The 18,703-nt window shown below is 37.5% G+C and overlaps 2 protein-coding genes across 3 annotated transcripts in view; both read left to right on the top strand.

Moving 5' to 3' along the window:
- Positions 1-61: 61 nt before the first annotated feature.
- Positions 62-9,765, top strand: mocs3 (molybdenum cofactor synthesis 3). The gene is made up of 13 exons (XM_044143561.1): positions 62-267; positions 1,819-1,951; positions 2,037-2,129; positions 2,283-2,403; positions 3,060-3,134; positions 4,763-4,880; positions 4,981-5,089; positions 5,193-5,255; positions 5,734-5,897; positions 7,655-7,702; positions 8,830-8,926; positions 9,020-9,127; positions 9,565-9,765. The coding sequence occupies exons 1-13, from the start codon at positions 175-177 to the stop codon at positions 9,720-9,722; spliced, it is 1,380 nt and encodes a 459-aa protein (XP_043999496.1). The 5' UTR covers positions 62-174; the 3' UTR covers positions 9,723-9,765.
- Positions 9,766-11,354: 1,589 nt separating this feature from the next.
- Positions 11,355-18,703, top strand: part of prkd3 (protein kinase D3) — a 45,731-nt gene continuing 38,382 nt past the window's right edge. Inside the window, exons 1-3 of one of the 2 annotated variants that reach the window (XM_044143369.1) lie at positions 11,355-11,771; positions 13,379-13,534; positions 13,689-14,017. In XM_044143369.1, the coding sequence (XP_043999304.1) occupies positions 13,516-13,534; positions 13,689-14,017 (348 nt within the window). In that variant the 5' untranslated portion in view covers positions 11,355-11,771; positions 13,379-13,515. Of the gene's footprint in view, positions 11,772-13,378; positions 13,568-13,688; positions 14,018-18,703 lie in introns of both variants that reach the window. The other variant, XM_044143368.1, reaches the window with a different exon arrangement.

The following is an 18,703-nucleotide window of genomic DNA, read 5'->3' as shown; positions in this document are numbered from 1 at the left end:
GTAGAAAAATGCCAAAAATATTTACGTCACTCACCACGTGGTCTCATTTCCACGTGATCAAACCCGGAAGTTTTCATCGTGCTCCTCATATGCCATCATCTGTTGGTGGTCCGTTCAAAGGTCGACGTGGTATTAGATTGTATCCAAACGTGATTTTTATGCCTACCTAAAGAAATGGCTCAGGACGTGTGCAGCTTGAAGGCGCAGCTTGAGGAGAAAGAAAAAGAGATTGCTGATCTCAAGAATAAACTGGCTCAACTTGAAAAGGTATCGAAGTATTAGAAAAAAATATAAGATTATGTGTTACCTTGGTGAAACGCTGTTATTATCGATTGACATTAATGTGTTGTTTTAACATAGCATATTTCAATAATTTTAGCATAATCTATTGCATGCATTCAGAAGATTTCGATTTTTCCTTTTTTTCACAAGCACTATCTTCAGATATTTTAAAACTAACAACAGGACTTGGACTTTTCTACTTTAAGTTACAAAAAACTACAGCCAACTTCCTTCGTTACGTTTGAAGGACGCAGTCTAAGTTAAAAATTATTTAGAGTTATTTAAAAATCACTCTTAAGTTACAAAATGTCCTTTTACAATTTAGAAATTAACGTTTCTATCACCAACCCAAGCCTCAAAATCCAGTATGGCCACCTTTCCTATGAACTCTAGCTGTAAGTTCATAGGAAAAGTCCCCAAATAGTTAAGATCTAGGAACACCTTCACTCCTGTCTATTTTAATATTTCATATTAATACATCTTAATATGTGGAATCAAAGACTGCGGAAACCAAAATAGTTCACCATTACAGCAGAAGCTAATGCCTCCCTTATTTGCGCTGTTGGGGTTACAGCCAATCAGCATCAAGGAAAATAAATGCTTTTGGATTAATTTCAACCCTGCAAATGCCGTCTAATACAGCATTAAGTAGTAGTGCATTTCTGTGCATTCTGACAATTAAAAGGTCGATGAGCTTAAACAATGCAGCTATTTTTTATTATTGATGCTAATTTACTCTGTATTATGCCTAATTTATTTCAATGTGTACCAACATTTCTTGCAATAAAATAGTAGCTTGAGCACTTGCAGGTAATTATCTAATCTATAGATTGAACCCATGGGACTCAATGAAAGTTAGCTCAGAAGTTGCTCTTAATGCAAAGTGACAATTACAGTTATATATTTGGAAGTTGGGCTGGAGTATTTCTGTATGGATTGTGCATGTTTTTCCTCTCCATGCGTGCGTTCTCTCCGGGTACTCCGGCTTCCTCCCACAGTCCAAAAACATGACTGTTAAGTTAATTTGTTTATCCATTAATTGTCCTTTGGTGTGAACGTGTGTGTGTGCATGGTTGTTTATCCTGTGTATGTCTATGTGTTGCCCTGTGATTGACTAGCGGCTTGTGCATGGTCTACCCTTCCTCTCACCTAGTGGCTGCTAGAGATAGGTAAATAGGCTCTTTCCGGATGTGACAATGTATTTCTTATTATTTAATTTCCTTTAATGTAAATAGCTTGTGTTTGTTATGGTTATCGACTTTCAATAAATATGTCTTCATTGACTATATAGATTTTAAGTAGACTGTATAAAAATTTTACCTTTGCCAATAGTTAATCTGCTAATTTTATTGATCAATTCTCATGTAAAAGTTGCCCAAATACAAATGAACATATCAGAAGCTGACTTCTTCCATTGCTCTAGTAAAATACATTTACAATGTACAAGATATTGCCTTGGGATGGATATGAAGGCCTTTCTATAGTAGAATGCGACAGTGAGAACCATATAATAAAACCCTGCTTATGTGCTAACAGAGCCACGCCTCAGTGCTGGAGCTCCAGGACAAAGTGACACCGCTCAGTCCCCTAACAGCCAAACCAGCACTCAGCAATGAGGACATCATGCGCTACAGCAGACAGCTTCTCCTGCCCGAGCTTGGTGTAAAAGGTACCCATACAGATAACCGGGAGGTTCGGACATATAAAGTTTATGATAGGATTATTCGAGCTGAGAAATTCTGCATTCTTTTCAGGCCAGCTGAACTTATCTGGAGCATCAGTGCTGATTGTGGGCTGTGGTGGACTAGGCTGCCCACTCGCCCAGTACCTAGCAGCAGCAGGTGTTGGTGGGTAGATCAATGCAGATTATGATGAAGCTACAGTAGAAGTTGGGAAAGTATTGTATCTTGGGTCGACAATAAGTTTAAAAAATGTTGATGTTGTGCTGCAAGTTCGTTTGTAACGCAATACAGACGATAATGACAAACTGTCCCTACCAGGGCGTCTTGGTCTGCTGGACTATGATGAGGTGGAGCTCAGCAACCTCCACAGGCAGGTTCTTCATGGAGAGGAGAATCAGGGCCAGGCTAAGGCTCTGTCTGCTGCTAGGGCAGTTAAAAGGTAAGACTTGAATGACTATAAGTTTCTTCAAGTTTTTCTTTGTTAAATCAGTCTTCATGTGTTATGACTGGTAAATGCTAAGAAAATGTAGTAACTTGTGTCTGCTTGTGTCATTTTTCACCCTCTGGTTTCTGTGCAAAGTATGCTGGCACTTTAGAGTCTCGTCACAAGTTATATCTAGCCCTGCTTTTCTCCTCACTCCACAAATATTTTGTAAACATGTTATTTCAGAAGCTTGTTTGTGGGCCTTTCTAGCCCAACTGTAAGCTTACTATGGGCTTCGCAGATGTCACATCAACTCAGCCACATGAGGGCGTCATTAACCTGTGCACTCATTAAAGCTACTTCTACATTTCTCCTCTGCATATTATAGAAGTTAGATAGATAAACAAAAGGTAAAATTGTAATATCTTGGAGTATAGTTTTTGTTTCAAAGTTTATTCAGTATCTTACTTATTAAATTAAGAAGCACAAACATGTTTTTGATGTGTTTGCTTTTTGCTGTTCTGTCGATTCAGTATTGGTTTAAGCTAAACTCCCAGCATGGATTTGTTCTTGAACTTTAAGTAAGCTGAGGGATATGTATGTTGTTTAAAATATATTTCTGTAAGAAAGATGAGAACCTTAAAATGCTTCGTCTGGATGTGTCTCTACAGGTTGAACTCTACTGTGGAGTGCATTCCCTACCATCTGCAGCTCTCACCAGAGAACGCCTTACAGCTCATTCAACAGTATCCTCAGGCTACATCTGTTACCTGCCAAAAGCTAAGATACTGTCAGTATAAATCCTACTTGCAGTTCCTGTCAAGAATGTTGTAATAATTTTAGGTTTTTCATGTTGTATCTGAGTCGCTCTTCTTCCAGACTGGAATGATTACACAACATACTTCAGTGAGTTATATCAAACAATAACAGGAATGCACAAGTCTAACTTTATTGTGTTTTTCTACATATTGGATCCAAACTGGGGCTGCACTACTGGCTGCAAAAGTTGGTTGCATAAAAGAATTTCCAGGGTTCTAATCCTGGCTTTGGGTCTAACTGCATGGAGTTTGCATGTTCTCGCCATGGATGTATGAGTCCTTCTAGGAACTCTGACTTCCTCCTACAGTGCAAAAACATGACTGTTGCTCTAAATTGTGCTGGGATACGAGTGTGTCTCTGCATTGTTGTTTGTACTGTTTGTCTAATTTATGTATCTGTGTATCGATCTGTTCAATGTCCTTTGGAGATGAGTGAGGTCAAATAGTATAGACAATGTATGCATCTAAATTGGTCAGACAGACCCAGGCATATTCAGACACTTCTGCCAATATTTGGTTATTTATCTCTTAGCATATGTCAAGCTTTTACCATAATTATTTCAAATCACTTAACCACTCCTCTTGGCTGAACTAGTAGAGTTAATCTGGTTTTAAAGAAGTTGTATAAATTTTCATCAAAATTGAAGTTTGTGTAACTCCAGAGGCCTACATTTAGATATTATAATATTGAAAGAAAAATCCACAGATTGAATAACCTGGGCATTCAATATATGTAGGTACTCGGCTGCCTAGCCACTATGGATGATTGGTGCAACACTTTTCTTACCCTGATTAAACCACCACTTTGGAACAGTGTAAATCTGCATTCAGCAGACCTTGCATGTTGGAACATTTTTTACCATTCATCACCCTAATCAGAGGTTTTTGTAAAGCTGTGCTGCTGTTCAGTCCCAATCCTCAAATTCCCTTGTGGAGCTGCTGTTACGTTCACCCTTTGAACATAACTGTGTTTCACCAAAGGTTTAAGTGATTAGCAATTACATTCTTTCAAAAAAAAAAAAAAAATATATATATATCCAACCACAATTTTTGCTCAAATTTGATGGTTGCCCTTTATACTGAAGGTTTTCATAATGCGTCGGACAGCTCTTAAATCAATTTATGTAGCTTCTACAATCTCCGTAGATGTTTTTATTTGACAGATAAATGACCACAGGATGCGTCTTCTGACAAGGTTGTTTAAGAAACGAGAAACTACACACTGCATCAGTTAGGCTTAAATAACTGACATCATAATCTATTCAGTAATTAATCAATGTGAGACTCTTATCTGTTTGCTTGGTTAAATCCAGCTGCCAACTTTTTTGGATACACAGTGTATAGTAAAGATTGAACTAAATCATGAAGACCCTTAAAATTAATTGCATATGTGGCCTTGAGAGCTGTATATAACCCTGGGATGAGAAATATAATCCAACTCATCTGTAAAGTCTTAATCAAGTTTATGACTAGTTGTGCTGCACAAAAAGTATTTTTTTTTTATCCTAATAAAACTTAAGTGATTTTGGGTGATACCTTGACTCCTCATGCCTCATGTATGACATCGTGGCTGACTGTTCAGACAATGTTCCCACACGTTATCTGGTAAATGACGCCTGCGTGCTCAGCGGCAAACCTTTGGTATCAGCGAGTGCTTTGCGAATGGAGGGGCAGGTAGGCTGTGGGATATTCTTGTTCCCCCTCACTACACCTAGTTTAATGAGATCTACTGCATTAATTGTGTGTGTCGGCATGTGTGTGTGTGTGTAAGCAGTTGACTGTGTATAACTACTGCGGAGGCCCCTGCTACAGATGTTTATATCCACTTCCCCCACCTCCAGAGACGGTAACTAACTGTTCAGATGGAGGGGTGTTAGGAGTAGGTGAGTTTTTTTCCCCCCCTCATTTTCTTACTTTTATCTGAAGCATTTAAGTTTATGAATGTAAATAACTCTTATTTGAACTTTTTTTTCTTATTTATTCCAGTTCCAGGTATAATGGGTTGCTTCCAAGCCTTAGAGGTCCTCAAAATTGCCTCTGGGCAAGGTTGTATCCTTTATCTTTCCACACTTTGTTCCACTTCACTTGCAGAACCCTCTTTTGCCTTTTTGTTTCTTTGTTTCAAAGTATTTTGCCTGGTCATTGGGATATGCCAACAATAAAATTCTCACAAAGATTCCATTGTAATAATGCCTTGTGCTTGTCTGATAAGCAAACAAAAACAGAAATATTATGTCTACATTTTCTGAGCTCTGCTTTCTATTTATTTGCCATTGTCTTGTTAAACTGCAGGGATTTATTCCGACTCGCAGGAGAGAATAGGCTTGCTCTATCCTGCCCTTTGTGTTGCATTGTCAGTCGCATGCTGACACCTGGCTATGATGCGTCATTCAGGAAAGTGTTGCGCTTTTTTCCCACCAATACTGCCTTAATGTTGCCATGCTCTTACAACACCAGTGGGAGACGCGTTAGGCAATTCTCTGAATCTTTTTCAAAAAGTAACCTTTCCCTTGACTGGGTGTGCCAGCTTCCTGCGGTCAGCAGCTGCTGATGTTTGACGCTCAGGGTTTTAGATTCAGGCCCATTAGGCTGCGACCTAAGCAGGCTGACTGCGCGGTGTGTGGAGAAAGCCCCAGTGTGACCCAACTGATTGACTATGAGGATTTCTGTGGGTCTGCCGCCACAGATAAGGTTGGTCATTAAAGGAGCTTATCACAACGTTCCTATGCAATCATGAAAAGTATGGAATATGATTATCATTTTCCAAATCTACATAAGTGTGGTATAAAGATGATTAACTGGAGTTTCAAAATTATTTTACAGAATCCTTTATCTAAAAGACTGAAGGACATATATTATCATAAATAGGTGCCACAAGTCACAATTGTGTGTGTGTTTTTTAATTACTCATTTATAATATAGTTTTATATGCACAATGAGCCTTTTGTGGTTCACTTTCAAAATCCCAACTCTTTTATATACAGGTGATACTGAGGTGTACCTGACTGCACTGTTCCAATGCACAAAAGCATATTTATTGACAAAAAAAAATTATTTTTATTGGAATTTGTCAAATGAATGTCATTGCTTGTCAACAAGACTTCAAAAGAACCATGTGGCACGTTTTCTACACAGAACCTCTGTGAGGGAAAGGGTGGGTGTGAACAATCTCTCTGTTGGAAATACTTTTATTTCCAGGTTTATAAATTTCTTGAAAACTCTGGAATTAGTGGAAGAACCAATTCAAACCAGATGGAAGAGGACAAAAGATAACTTAAGCGGGGAGTAAACCAAAGTGTTGTTTGTGAGCATTAAGTTTACCTTCTAAGAAAATGTTTTCTTTTAGCTTCAGTCTTTATTTTTTGCATCCTCTTTAAGTATAAAACATTCACTTAAATCTGTAGATTAAAAACCAACTCTTTCCAGGCAGTCAGTCTGGATGACTAGCTTCTTCGGAACGAATGTTTGAGTGTATTTTCTATATTTATTTATGTATAGTGCTAGATATTAGGACAGAAGCACTAAGTTGGCAACAGGGTTCACTATTGTTCACCGCACATGTGGAGGTAGAAAAGATCAGCAGATAAGATCGGTTTCACATGTATTGGCTAATCATCAATACACCAAAATTAAGTAAATCTGGGCCAATTGATCTTCCACATATATAGGAATGGCTTACGGTTACTTTTTAGGGTCAAGCAACATGATTTTTGAAAAAGTGGATGGTGGTGTCAGATTGTTTTGTCATCGCTACAGAGCAATTTGGCTGTCAAACCAAACTGAATATGTGGAGAAAAGTGAGACTTCACTGCATGGTTTTTTAATTACTATGTTGATCATTGTTTGGACAAAAAAGGATGCTAAAGCCAAAGCTCATTAAAGTAACAATGCTATTTAAAACTCAAGTGAAAATTACGTTTATCTGGACAAACCACCATCGTTACTCTGAAAAGCTTATATTGAAGTTGGAGACTTTGCAATTGCTACCTCTTGGGTGGCCATTGTGGTACAGTGTAATACTCAATGCCATTGCAAACATAATGTCATTTTTAGTATTTGAGCTTTTTTCTTAACTGCCTTTTGCACTTTTGTTTCTTCTTTTAGTTTGTTTTTTTTTAATTCAAAAGGAAAAGTTCTAAAAATTATGACCTATAGATTTTGAAAAAGAGATGATCTAGTTGTTCCTGATGCCAAAAAGTGTATCCTTTTATCAAACCTCCTCAGTAGTTCAACATCGTATTGTTTCTTGATTTGTGGATAAATATGAAGACTAAACATTTTATGCTGAAATGCCCAGAACATTCTAAAACGCAATACAGAGGTTAAGAAATTTTAATCTGGAAAATGTAACTTGTAAAATGAAAAAAATTGTAGCAACCCTGTAGATACATTTGTCATGTTCTTCATATTATTACCCTTAGAGGTAAATGTGGTTGTTCTCTTTCCAGTGTCGCAAGCTTAACCTCCTGTCCAAAGATCAGAGGATCACAGTGCAGGTAAAATATTGCACATATTTCGGAACAGTTAGGTCATTGCGTGACTCCCTGTATTTAGTGCCATTTATTCTGTGATTACTCACAATTTTCTCAGTTTTTATGTGCATTCATAAGCAGATTACATCTCAGCTCTGACCCAACCTCAAATGGGAAATGAGTAAAAATGTGCCTGTAGATTTTCTACGAGAAAGAACAACATTTTCTCCTTGGCACTGAGAAAAGTGGTAGCGGATTGCATCTGTTTATATTTCAGCAGATTTGGTGCTTTGAAACCCGCTGAGTCATTAAGCCCAGAGATGGGGATCATAATTGATTGGGGTTCAACTGTAATTATGCAAGGGACTCCATTTAGAAACAGTTTTGCTTCCTGTGATTTAAACCAAAGCTGTTAAGCTGCTCATTTGACTTCGAAATTGCAAATCCAGGCAACTTTTAACATTTATTGAGTCCTTTTGGTTTCCCTATTTAACTTAAGATACAAATCTACATATTTTACTTTGAAATATAAGAGCCACCACTGTGTTCTATTAAAGCATTTTAGTGTTAAGATGCTTCTCATTAATCAGAATATTATTTAAAAGTATATTAATTTAGTAATTAATTTTAATAAGTGAAAATCAAATTATGCAAGACTAAAATAAAAGCTTTTCTAGTACAGATATGCTGGCCCTCTGAAAAACTATGCCTGTGTACTATACAGTGAATGTATTCAGTACTTGGTGGAGGCTCTTTTTGCATAAATTGATGGTGAGACATGAAAGCTGTCAGCTTATTAAGGAAGCCCAGGTTGCTCTGTCTTCTTCTTGATAATACCCCTCAGACTCTCTATTGGGTTTAGGTCAGATGGGTTTGCTTAGATCCAGCACAGTGATACCATGGCCATTAAAGCAGGTATTTGTACTTTAGTCAGTTTGGACAAATGCCTAGTCCTGGTGGAAAATGAACTCAGCCTCCCCGTAAAACTTGTCAGCAGAAGGAAACATGAAGCGATTTAAATTTCCTGGTAGAGGGCTGCACTGACTTTGGACTTGATCAAACACAGTGGACCAACACCAGCAGATGACTAGGCTCTACAAGTCAGCCTCGCTCTTGTATGTGCCTTTCTAAATGTTTGACTATAATTCCAGGAATATAAATCGGTAGTGGATAATTCGGGACTTCATATCTTGCTTGATGTCCGCCCTCTTGTGGAAGTGAATATATGCCACTTGCCCTTCTCGCTCAGTATCCTTTTTGTCTTGTAGTGGAAGCACACCATTTGAAAAAAATCTTCCTGCTTACTGTTTCTGTACAATTCTTCTCCTTAATTGCTACCAGATATACCCCTCTCCAGCTTAGAGCAGAGAAAGAGTGAAGAGATCCAGTTACTTCAGCAAAGAATCGTCCAACTGAAGCAGCAGATGGCAGGTGACTGCCAGCCGCCAGGTACAGCACTGCTTATGATCTGCATCTGTGGTTAAAAACAACAGGCTCGTCGAGTCACTTTCTCATATTCATGACCTGCTGTGGTCTCATGCTGCAGGAACGGAGGCTTAGGTTGGTCGGGTTGTAATGGAGTTGCTAGGTGACCTTTTCCAAAACAAGTACAGTCAACCTGAGTCGTTGCTCAGCTTCAGAGAAATTAATATTAACAATGTTATTTTGGGATGATTCTTATTAAGGAAGATAAATTTAGCTTTCTGATCTTTGTTAGTTTTTGTACGAAACTCTTCATATCATTTTACAAAATTCAGTCTATTGAAACTCTTAGTGAGTCTTGCTTTCTTGCAGCATGTCAACATTCAGGAAATGCAGCTTGAAAACATATTGAAATGCTGCAAATGCTGCCAGCTCATTGATTTTTGCTCTGTGGTTTCTTCTAGTTTATGTCATCTGTAAGCTGGGTAATGACTCCCAGAAAGCAGTGCAGGTACTGGAGAAAATGAGTGGATCAGAACTGGACAGTATCACGGTGAAAGATATCTGTGGAGGACTTATGGCCTGGGCAACGCAGATCGATCCAAGATTTCCACATTATTGATGCAATCTAATATTATTTCCTTATAATAAACTTTTATGTTTTCCTCCTGTTGACTGTTTTTATTCATATGCTGTCTGTTTTACAAATGTCTCCAATGTCATCACTCTGTTTCGTAATCTTTCGCATGGAATGCTATGACGGGCAAGTTCCCATATTTTGTTTAGTTTTGTAATAGACTGCGAGTAGGCAGCTGAATTACTTGCAGGCATTGTAATTGCAAAATCAAGTTTCTCTTCCTTTTCTTTTAAAGCCAGTTTTTAACATAATTCTTAACTGTGGCAAGCACATTTATCATATAATTTGATTAAACTCAGCTATATATATATATATATATATATATATATATATATATATATATATATATATAGACTTCTATACATTTTTTAATCATAATTAACATTTTAGCAATCTAGAAGACAATTTATGCTATCTGAAGTCAACTTTTCAATTATCTCAAATTTTATTGTCTCTGGCATGAAGGATGTCAAAGATATCCACAAGTATGTTCTTGCCTAAAAAGGATTATTGTTTGTAGTCATAAATTTAATTGAAGTTAGTGAAAATGAAAATGTCCCACATACTTATGTTCTTAAGTATGGAAAATGTTAGGGATCTGATGTATTTAAACAATGTCTTGTTAAAGAGGTCTATTTAGACAACAGTCACTGAAATGCCAAATGCCCACAGTCATCTTACCAACTATTCAATTTTTTTTTTTTTTTAGCAAAAATTTTATTTTAGTATGACACAACAAAAGATTTCTAGAATATTTCAAAAATCCACATATTTACTCCACACAGGAAAATTTTGAAAAATTTTAAACCATGTATCATTTTCCTTCCACATCAATTATGTACTACTTTGAATTGACCTTCTACATTCAATCCAAATACATAAAATACGTTATGCATACAATTAAAGCTTGTGTTTGTAACTTGACAAAATGTGAAAAGATTCATAGGAATAAATACTAATACCCAGTAGGCTTGAAGGATTAAAGGAAAAAAATATGTTTGACATATATGAAATATTGAGTGGAAAGTTGATTAGAAGAAACTGAATTATGGTTGTCTTCAACTTTCTTACTCAGTTGCTATTAAATGTTAAAAAAGCTCCTTAAATGTTTCGGGATAATTTATGTAGCTCAAACTTTAATTCCTAAAATTCCTAAAACGATGAAAAAGAATTTAAAGGTTGGCTTGTTCTGAGTAAACAATTTTTGAGATCTAACCATTTTTAGTTCAGTTTTAAAATGTTATGGAAACGGGATGTGGTCAGATTTTATGCCATAACGGCCTGCCATATAGTTGCCTCGAACTTTAGTCTTTTGATCAATTAGAACTATTTTGTTCTGTCAAACACCAGCATGTGCAAGTGTTAAGACACATTAAAATACATTTTCTTTGCTGTTAGCCGACATTTAGTGAAACCAACTTGACATATTTTCTTCCAGTGTTACTTTAAACTTACTTTCCTTTGAAAAATGAATGTATTACTAACCAATCCGGGTCATGTGGAGGATTTTTATTCTTGGCACAGTTAAGATGAAATAACGGAAAAGGACCGCGCTTGCGCGCTGGTTTGATTACCCCCTCCCCTAGCGGAGGCGCCATTGCTTTACATGGACTGTAGTTCAAGTTTTCCTCTCCGCACATGGAAACTCACTTATGCGGAGATAATAAAAAGACTCCAATCCCCAGCGAGAACAATTACTCTCCCTATTTTTTCATCCTCGCCAAACAGGGGGAGTAGTCACAGCTGGAAGGATAATGAGATGCGCATGAATTTACAATCTGGAATAAGGGATTAGATAAACTAAATGGACCGCACGGTTAGTCTCGGCGAATCCGAATGAAGAATTTAAGCTACCGTTCGTTAGTTGTAAAAAGACGACGCTGCGCCTTTATTGCGTGTGACGTCCAAAATCGAAAAAACGAAAAAGAAGGGACCAAACTTCAGGCTTAGCTGTCTCTCTGTGGATGGAGTTGAAAAGTTTCATCTTCAGTTGTCTCACAATGGAAAGACAAGCGCCCTTCGCTGGAAGTGGAGGTAAAGTGTCATTTACTTCGACGGGTTTGGGCTGAAACAGATTTTTCAACGTAGAGGGGGTTCCGGGGCAACAAAGAGGGACAGAAAGAGCGGATTTGGCGGCTTGTATAACTTGTTTTGCTGGCGTCCGCTCGGTTTAGGTTTTGCCAGCGAGCCGATAGAAAGTGGGAGGGGTGCAGATGTTCTGGAGCTTTGGGTCCAGATGTTTGTGCGGTTGCAAGAGGTCTAAACGTCAAGTTGTACTATCTCCTGCCTCTCCTTGGGGCTCTCTAATGTTCGCGTAGAGCTCCGAAGGATGAGGTAGGAACTAAAAAAGTTACAATTCTGATATTCTTACAATTTCAGTGGCTCATTTGTCAGAAAGTATCTATAAATTGATAACAATTGATATGTAGCAAAGCAATGCCAGGCAACATGTTTTATGGTGTGCATAAACTAAAAGCAAGCCCCCCAAAAAGTAATATTATGCTGTAGTTGCATTAAGCATCATAATGGTAAAGCCCTAGGGTGTAAGATTCATATAAACCAGTGATTTCCAACCAGAGGGGCCCTGAAGAGGAGAAAGTGTCTTAGTGAAAGGGACACACTAATTGCATGGTTAAACGAGTTTGCATGCATTTGTTTTCATGGAAGTAAAATAAATAAAAAAAAAAAAGCAAATAAGCACATTGTTTTGACTGTAATGGACTCTTAAAGACAGTATTTACTCTCCACAGAGAGAAAACAGGAATATTCTGAAACAAACAGGACTTTGTCAGTTAAATATGACATGCCACAGATGGATGAAACGTGTTGTCTGTGTTCCATTATTGTAAAAAAAAAAAAAAAAATAAAATTTAAGGGTTGGAATCTTCACAAAAGAAGATCGCTAGGTTTCATACTTTTCATGTTGTGCATCGTTATTGGGTGCAAAAAATATTGCAATTTATTGCGTTAAAGTCACAAGTAGTTTGTTTCTTTTGCTACTTGAACTAGTTTTTAAAAATATAATGATTTATCTCATAAATCATAATTAATCCACATTAGATGTGTATTTAAGGTTATGTCAATCTAATTTATGGCTTGCATTTGCTTTTCAAGATCTTTAAGCCTACTGAATTTACCCCCCAAAATAGCTGAGTTAATCAGTTATTAAACCTTTTTTTTTTTTATTTAAGCAGGTTTTTTTGTGGATAATATCAAAATTAGTTTGATCTGAACATTTTTGTTAGTAGTTAAACAAAAATTAAACAAGAAGACAATCTGCTCTTATATTTTTGTTCTCCCTTGATAAGCATACGAATAATAATGCCTGCCGCTAAATTGATTGCTGGTGGATAACTGATTTTATAATTAGGTAATAGAAATCAGCAAGAATTAATGTATTATCAGATTTTTTTCAAGGTGTGTTCCATTTTTCTAGGAGAATATTTTAACAACCAGCTGAACTGAATGCCAAGTTATAAGAGGCGGGTAGTTCCAGGATTAGGAATAACCATAGCGTAATGACATTTAGCCTCAAGGCTTGCAACAAAATGTAAACACCAAGAACTGACTCATTCATGGCCCTACTTTGCTTTTTATTGTTCTAATAACGTGTGTGTCTTTGTGTGTGTTTGTGAGAACAGACTTCCTCTGGTCAGAGTGGATTACTGACTTTAGAAAAAAGAAGGAGCAAAACGTCAGGATATGAAGTTTGTTGCAGCAGCCTGTGGATTGTTCAGAGACCTTCCCTCCCTCACCTGGCCCATCTCTTGAACGATGCATGAATTTTCTGAGCTCAGGTGCGTGGGTAGCATCCTCTCAGCATCATTTCTGTGAGTCAGTAACACCTAAATTAAAAATATATGCCGCTGACTCATTACTACTGATGAGGAGCGCACATTTCCCGTGTGACAAGCCCATCCACAGAGACCGTGCTGTGCTTCTCCCTGCCAGCCTTCACTGAATCCCACCATTCAGCGTTTTCTCACGTCGCAACTGGAAGAAACCCAATGTCTGCCTCCTCTCCCCCGTCCTTTCCTCGGGCCTTCCTGCACTCGCTCCATCCGCTCCACCCACCCTCGCCGGGATCGCCTGGACAGCTCTACCAGCGGCTCTCCAACGGGAGCCACAGCGCCCCAAGTCCTACCAACTCCCGTAGCTCCTTCCATGGGGTCTCCTTCCTGCTGCAAATCGGACTGACCCGGGAGACCGTGAACCTGGAGGCCTGTGATCTCTCACTGTCCGCAGTCAAGGACCTGGTGTGCTCCATAGTTGATCAGAAGGTAAGATTGTCCTAAAATGTCTTTTTTTTTTAAGTGCCATCCATGAAATTACTCACTCTTTGAAATTAAAGGCTTACCTAAAAAAGTCAGCCAACATAATAATGCCTCAGAGCATGTCCTGATGTCTCCCACCACATTCATCTGTCCAGATCATGTTTTTCTAAAGCAGACATCTGCGCCATGTGCTTAAATAATGAGTCAAACACAGTAGAAATGTGCAAGGATGATCGCGCCGAAGCTCCTCCAGTTACACAACACGCCATCCTCGTGCCAAATATTTATGTTGTGGTGTTTTGTTACTTGACGTGAAACAAGTGCACAAACATGTACAGACCTATGCAGCACTTTTCAGTCCAATCTGGAATCCACTTTTATTTTCCATGACTGTGGTAATGTGTGATAACCACACTGCTGGGGTGGATTTCAACCCAACTGTAGGTCATGTTGTTAAACATGATTTACCATTTCTTTTGATTTCTGGAAAAATAACAACTCGGATGAGTACAAGTGATATTTTTTTCCCCCTGTTATTTTCCAGTTTTGCTGAAATTTATCGAAAAGTTTTATTCAGGTTTTACGTGTTTTGGTTTCTGTGTCTGTGCGTGTGTTAATTTTTATAAAGTGTAACACTTTTGGAAGAATAAGCATTTAAAGTTTTGCTTTATGAAATAACGGAAATAGCATAAAGAAGTAATTTGGGAAAACTATTCACTCAGAAAAGACCTATATCTACCGAAGGTACAGATTCAAACAATCAAATATTTTGTTGCCAACTCCTGATCACAGATTTAGTTTTTATTGCTTTTACCTGTAAATACCACTTTCTCATGGAGTACTTTAAAGCTACGTTCACACAGCAGGCAAATGTGACTCAAATCCATTTCTTTGCAAATATGTGATCCATACCTAACCTTTTCATCGCAACCTGGATATACCAATTTCAATCTTTTCACTGCCCCACCCCAAGAAATCTCATCTGTGCCACTTCCATATGTGGTACTAAATAGAATAAGTATCTGATTGTTTGCAAAGCGTCTGTGATCTAAACGGTCTTCTCACATCTTTACATCTTATCTGACTTTTAGGTCATTTATGTGTGGTGTGCATCATAATTCTGCACCAAAAGAAGCCAGATCAGACATAAACAATGGCTGAAAATTATAATTATGAAAGACGTCTGTGTCAATGGATCACATCACATCACACTCCCACTAATTGTGATCAGACTGGACATCCAAACAGACTTCTCTACAGAAGTCTATTTGCTGTCCTGTTTTTTTATTAGCTTCCCTCGTGTTGCTATGATCTTGCGACAATACTTTTGGCTCTGAATAAGTTTAAAATTGATCCATAGTTGATGGCATCCATTATCATTTCTGTAAACAGTGCACTGCTATGTGATGTCAACATTCACTATCTCTATGGATTATTGAAAATAGCATCCTGATGATACAAACCTAAAATGTAATATACACCACATCTTAAAAAATTAAAATTCACAAATTAAATAACAATGGCATCTCAGTTGATATTTCAGAGGGAAAAGCTTTGACTTTGTGTTAAGTCCTAAATGTAAATATTATATTTCTACAGGAGTACTAAGAAGCTTTTTGCAATCCATTGTCAATTATTAATGTTAGGAGTAGAAACAGCATCACAAGCAGTCAGCATTATACAGTTCTACATGTCACCAATTTACATATTTGACTAATATTTCTGAACAAACCAAAGTTAATCAAAAGGTGATGTTTTAGGTTCTTTAGCAATTTGCATTCACTAATAGCTATCACTACTGACTGTAAGTGTCAATCCCTGCGTCTATAACAGAGTATCTGTTTGTACTGAGAAAGTTCCAAGCTTTTAGGGTTTCTCAGAATTAAGGCTAAAAAAGATGGAGGTCACTGAGTAGCCTCGAGCTCAGTGTCCATTGTGGCTATCAGCCATATAAAACACTCTGAAAGTTATAGGTATAAACTATTCATTCACACATCTGACTGTTTCTGCAAATTAAAGCATTGGCACTCTCTGTATCTGCAACATCTACTTATGAACATGTGCTTTTAGTGTTTGCGTAAGGTGGGTTGCATTGCTAATCACAAAACGAATGGGACAGATTTTCCAAATGGCAATAAATAAATCATCATCGGTTGTGATATTATTGACATAATCTGCTCTTCAACTTTAGAAACTAACCAAGTCTAGCATGTTCCATGTCGAGCAAAACATGACTCTTCAAAAGGATAAAACTTAGCAACTTTGCTGTAATTTGCTCAGCTTCCTGTTATCTTGAAGTCTAGTTCTCTGTTGTGGTAGCTTGCATGAACAGACAACATGCCTCTACATAATACACAGCTTCCTTTCTAGAAGCTTCTACTAGATTTTGCGTGTTCTCTTCCCTTGTTTTGAAATTATCCACAGCTATTAAATTTACAGTTGGATGTATATTCTTAGTATTACATCATAGCTGACAGCTTATTTGTTATTACTTATAGTTAAAAAGTAAATGTTAACATTTATGTGCTGGTTGATGTAAAAACCCTTATACCTCTGTCTGTAGTGGTTTATGTATGCTTTCTGTACTTGCTATGGAATATAATATCTGCTCATTTACATTTATTGTAGAAATAGTACGGTAGATGCATTTCAGATGTCATCTTTGAAACCAAATCATGTCATAATTTCTGATATAGTGGAAATGGCTAACTTTGTCTAAGGTAACAACTTTTATGCCAAAGTGTGTTGTTGTCAGTGTAACATTATAGATTGAAAACAAATTGGATTTTTATTTTTCAACCATCTGATGACCTAATGGGGTCAATCAAGTGTGAAGTCATGCCATTCTGGTCATTAGACATTTTTTTTAAAAGTTTTTTTTGTTTTTTTACTTGTTACAAATTCTAAATAGCATTTACCTAACACTGCATTTACGTTTTACCAAACCATCAGCTTGATTTGTATTCACCTGCAGGTTCTAAATATTTTTCTAGTGCTGTAAATATTTGTTCTGCATTAATATTTTCTGCACTTTGTTGTTGCATGGGATTAATAGAGAGCGAAAGCCTGGTGAATTAATTTAATAGCTCGAGAGTGGATCCATCATCGCCTTTTTTTTGGCCTCTTTTGATTAATGTTGATTACTCTGTTTGGTCTGTAATTATTGTTGATGGAATAAAGAAGAGCCTGATTAAAAAGACCCATTTCATCAGCAGCTGGAATTTGCAGATTTAGACTGGACAGAGCAAGGCTGATGTTTGACATAGTGGTTGTTAAAAATTAAGAGGAATGACATGAGGAGCTGGCTTAAGCAGCAGGAGGACGTGGAATTAGCCATCTGTACTGAGTTTGGGTCCTTTGCCTCCAATGTTTTCTGAGTTGACATTCCAGAGGAGCTGGGTAATGTTGTTGTTCTTTACGAGGTCTGCTGATTCTCACTAGCTAGTTATGAGCAGTTCTGGTCCGCAGAGCAGAAAATCTCATCACCACGGACATTTCAATGGATTCTGTAATATGTTGGATCTGTTGCAAGAAAACAGTAAGAGGAAAAGAGTTGGAAATATGAGGCTTTAAAGACTGAGAAAATCAATAAACGGTCTTCCCAACCAGCACATCTGCCAAGATAAAATCCACATTACCTTTCTCTTGTGCACTTTTTTTTAGCACAAAAGATTGTATCCATTCAGATATGGTGAGATTATCTTGGTTCTTCTGTACATTATTGCAGCAGAACACATCCAGCCTACTCAACTGCTTTTGTTGTAAAGTTTTTCTGCCAATTGTAGTGTGCTGCTTCAACTATTTCATGACATCCAGCCAAATGGCTTTGAGATCAACGGAAAATATGACTGTATCCTCGTGTGCTTTCAGTTTATCCCTGCCTCGCTTCTTGTTTTAAAATATGCATGACAGTGGGACGTTTTTGTATGGTCCAGGTATTCGTGCCAATTTGTAAAGCTGTGGATCTCTAAACCTGGTTTGATTGTCCACTGATGGATGTCCCATGGTGTCTCTAGTCAGCAGAACTTCAAGTGTCTGTCATCAAAGTGGAGACGGGAAAACAAATTTGGACTTCATCTGGCAATATCTGCACGGGGGTAAAAAAAAAAAAAAAAAATGCAAGTGCGCTTCCCTCCCATGGTGCTGTTTCCTCTGCTGAGACTTGGCCCGTTTCACCCAGTGACTCACCATTCAGTCATGCAACAAACAGGGATGCTCAGTCCAACTAGAATCAGTGCAGTCCAGTGTCAAGCTTTCTGCTGTGTCATCATTTGCAAACTTTCTGAGTTGATTTCAGTTCCCTTGACTTAGTTTTGTAAAAAAGGAAGTTCTACTGCTGCCTTTTGGTTTCCCACCTTTATACAGCAAGCAACCTTCTATTTTTACCAGCACAAAGTTAAAGGACAATAACAAGTTATTTTATTTAAATACAAATCTGGCTTTGCATTTATGCCCATTTATTCTGATACCCATAAATTAAAGACTGCTTTCAGAAGTCACCTACTTATTAAATACAGTTCACTTGTGTCTTATTTACTCTCAGTATACATACAGATGTATGGTGAAGGCTTCTCAGGTCTGTTGGAGACCATTAGTGAATTAAAAGGGTCATGAAATTCAAAGAACACAGCAGAGATGGCTACAAAAGCTGTGTATACGATTTAGTTATGAAACAATATCCTGGTAATCATA

This window comes from Gambusia affinis, linkage group LG16 (assembly GCF_019740435.1).
Source record: "Gambusia affinis linkage group LG16, SWU_Gaff_1.0, whole genome shotgun sequence".
In the NCBI taxonomy this organism is placed as follows: Eukaryota; Metazoa; Chordata; class Actinopteri; order Cyprinodontiformes; family Poeciliidae; genus Gambusia; species Gambusia affinis.
Note: the sequence above shows the minus strand (reverse complement) of the source record. Positions and strands in the feature narration are given on the sequence as shown.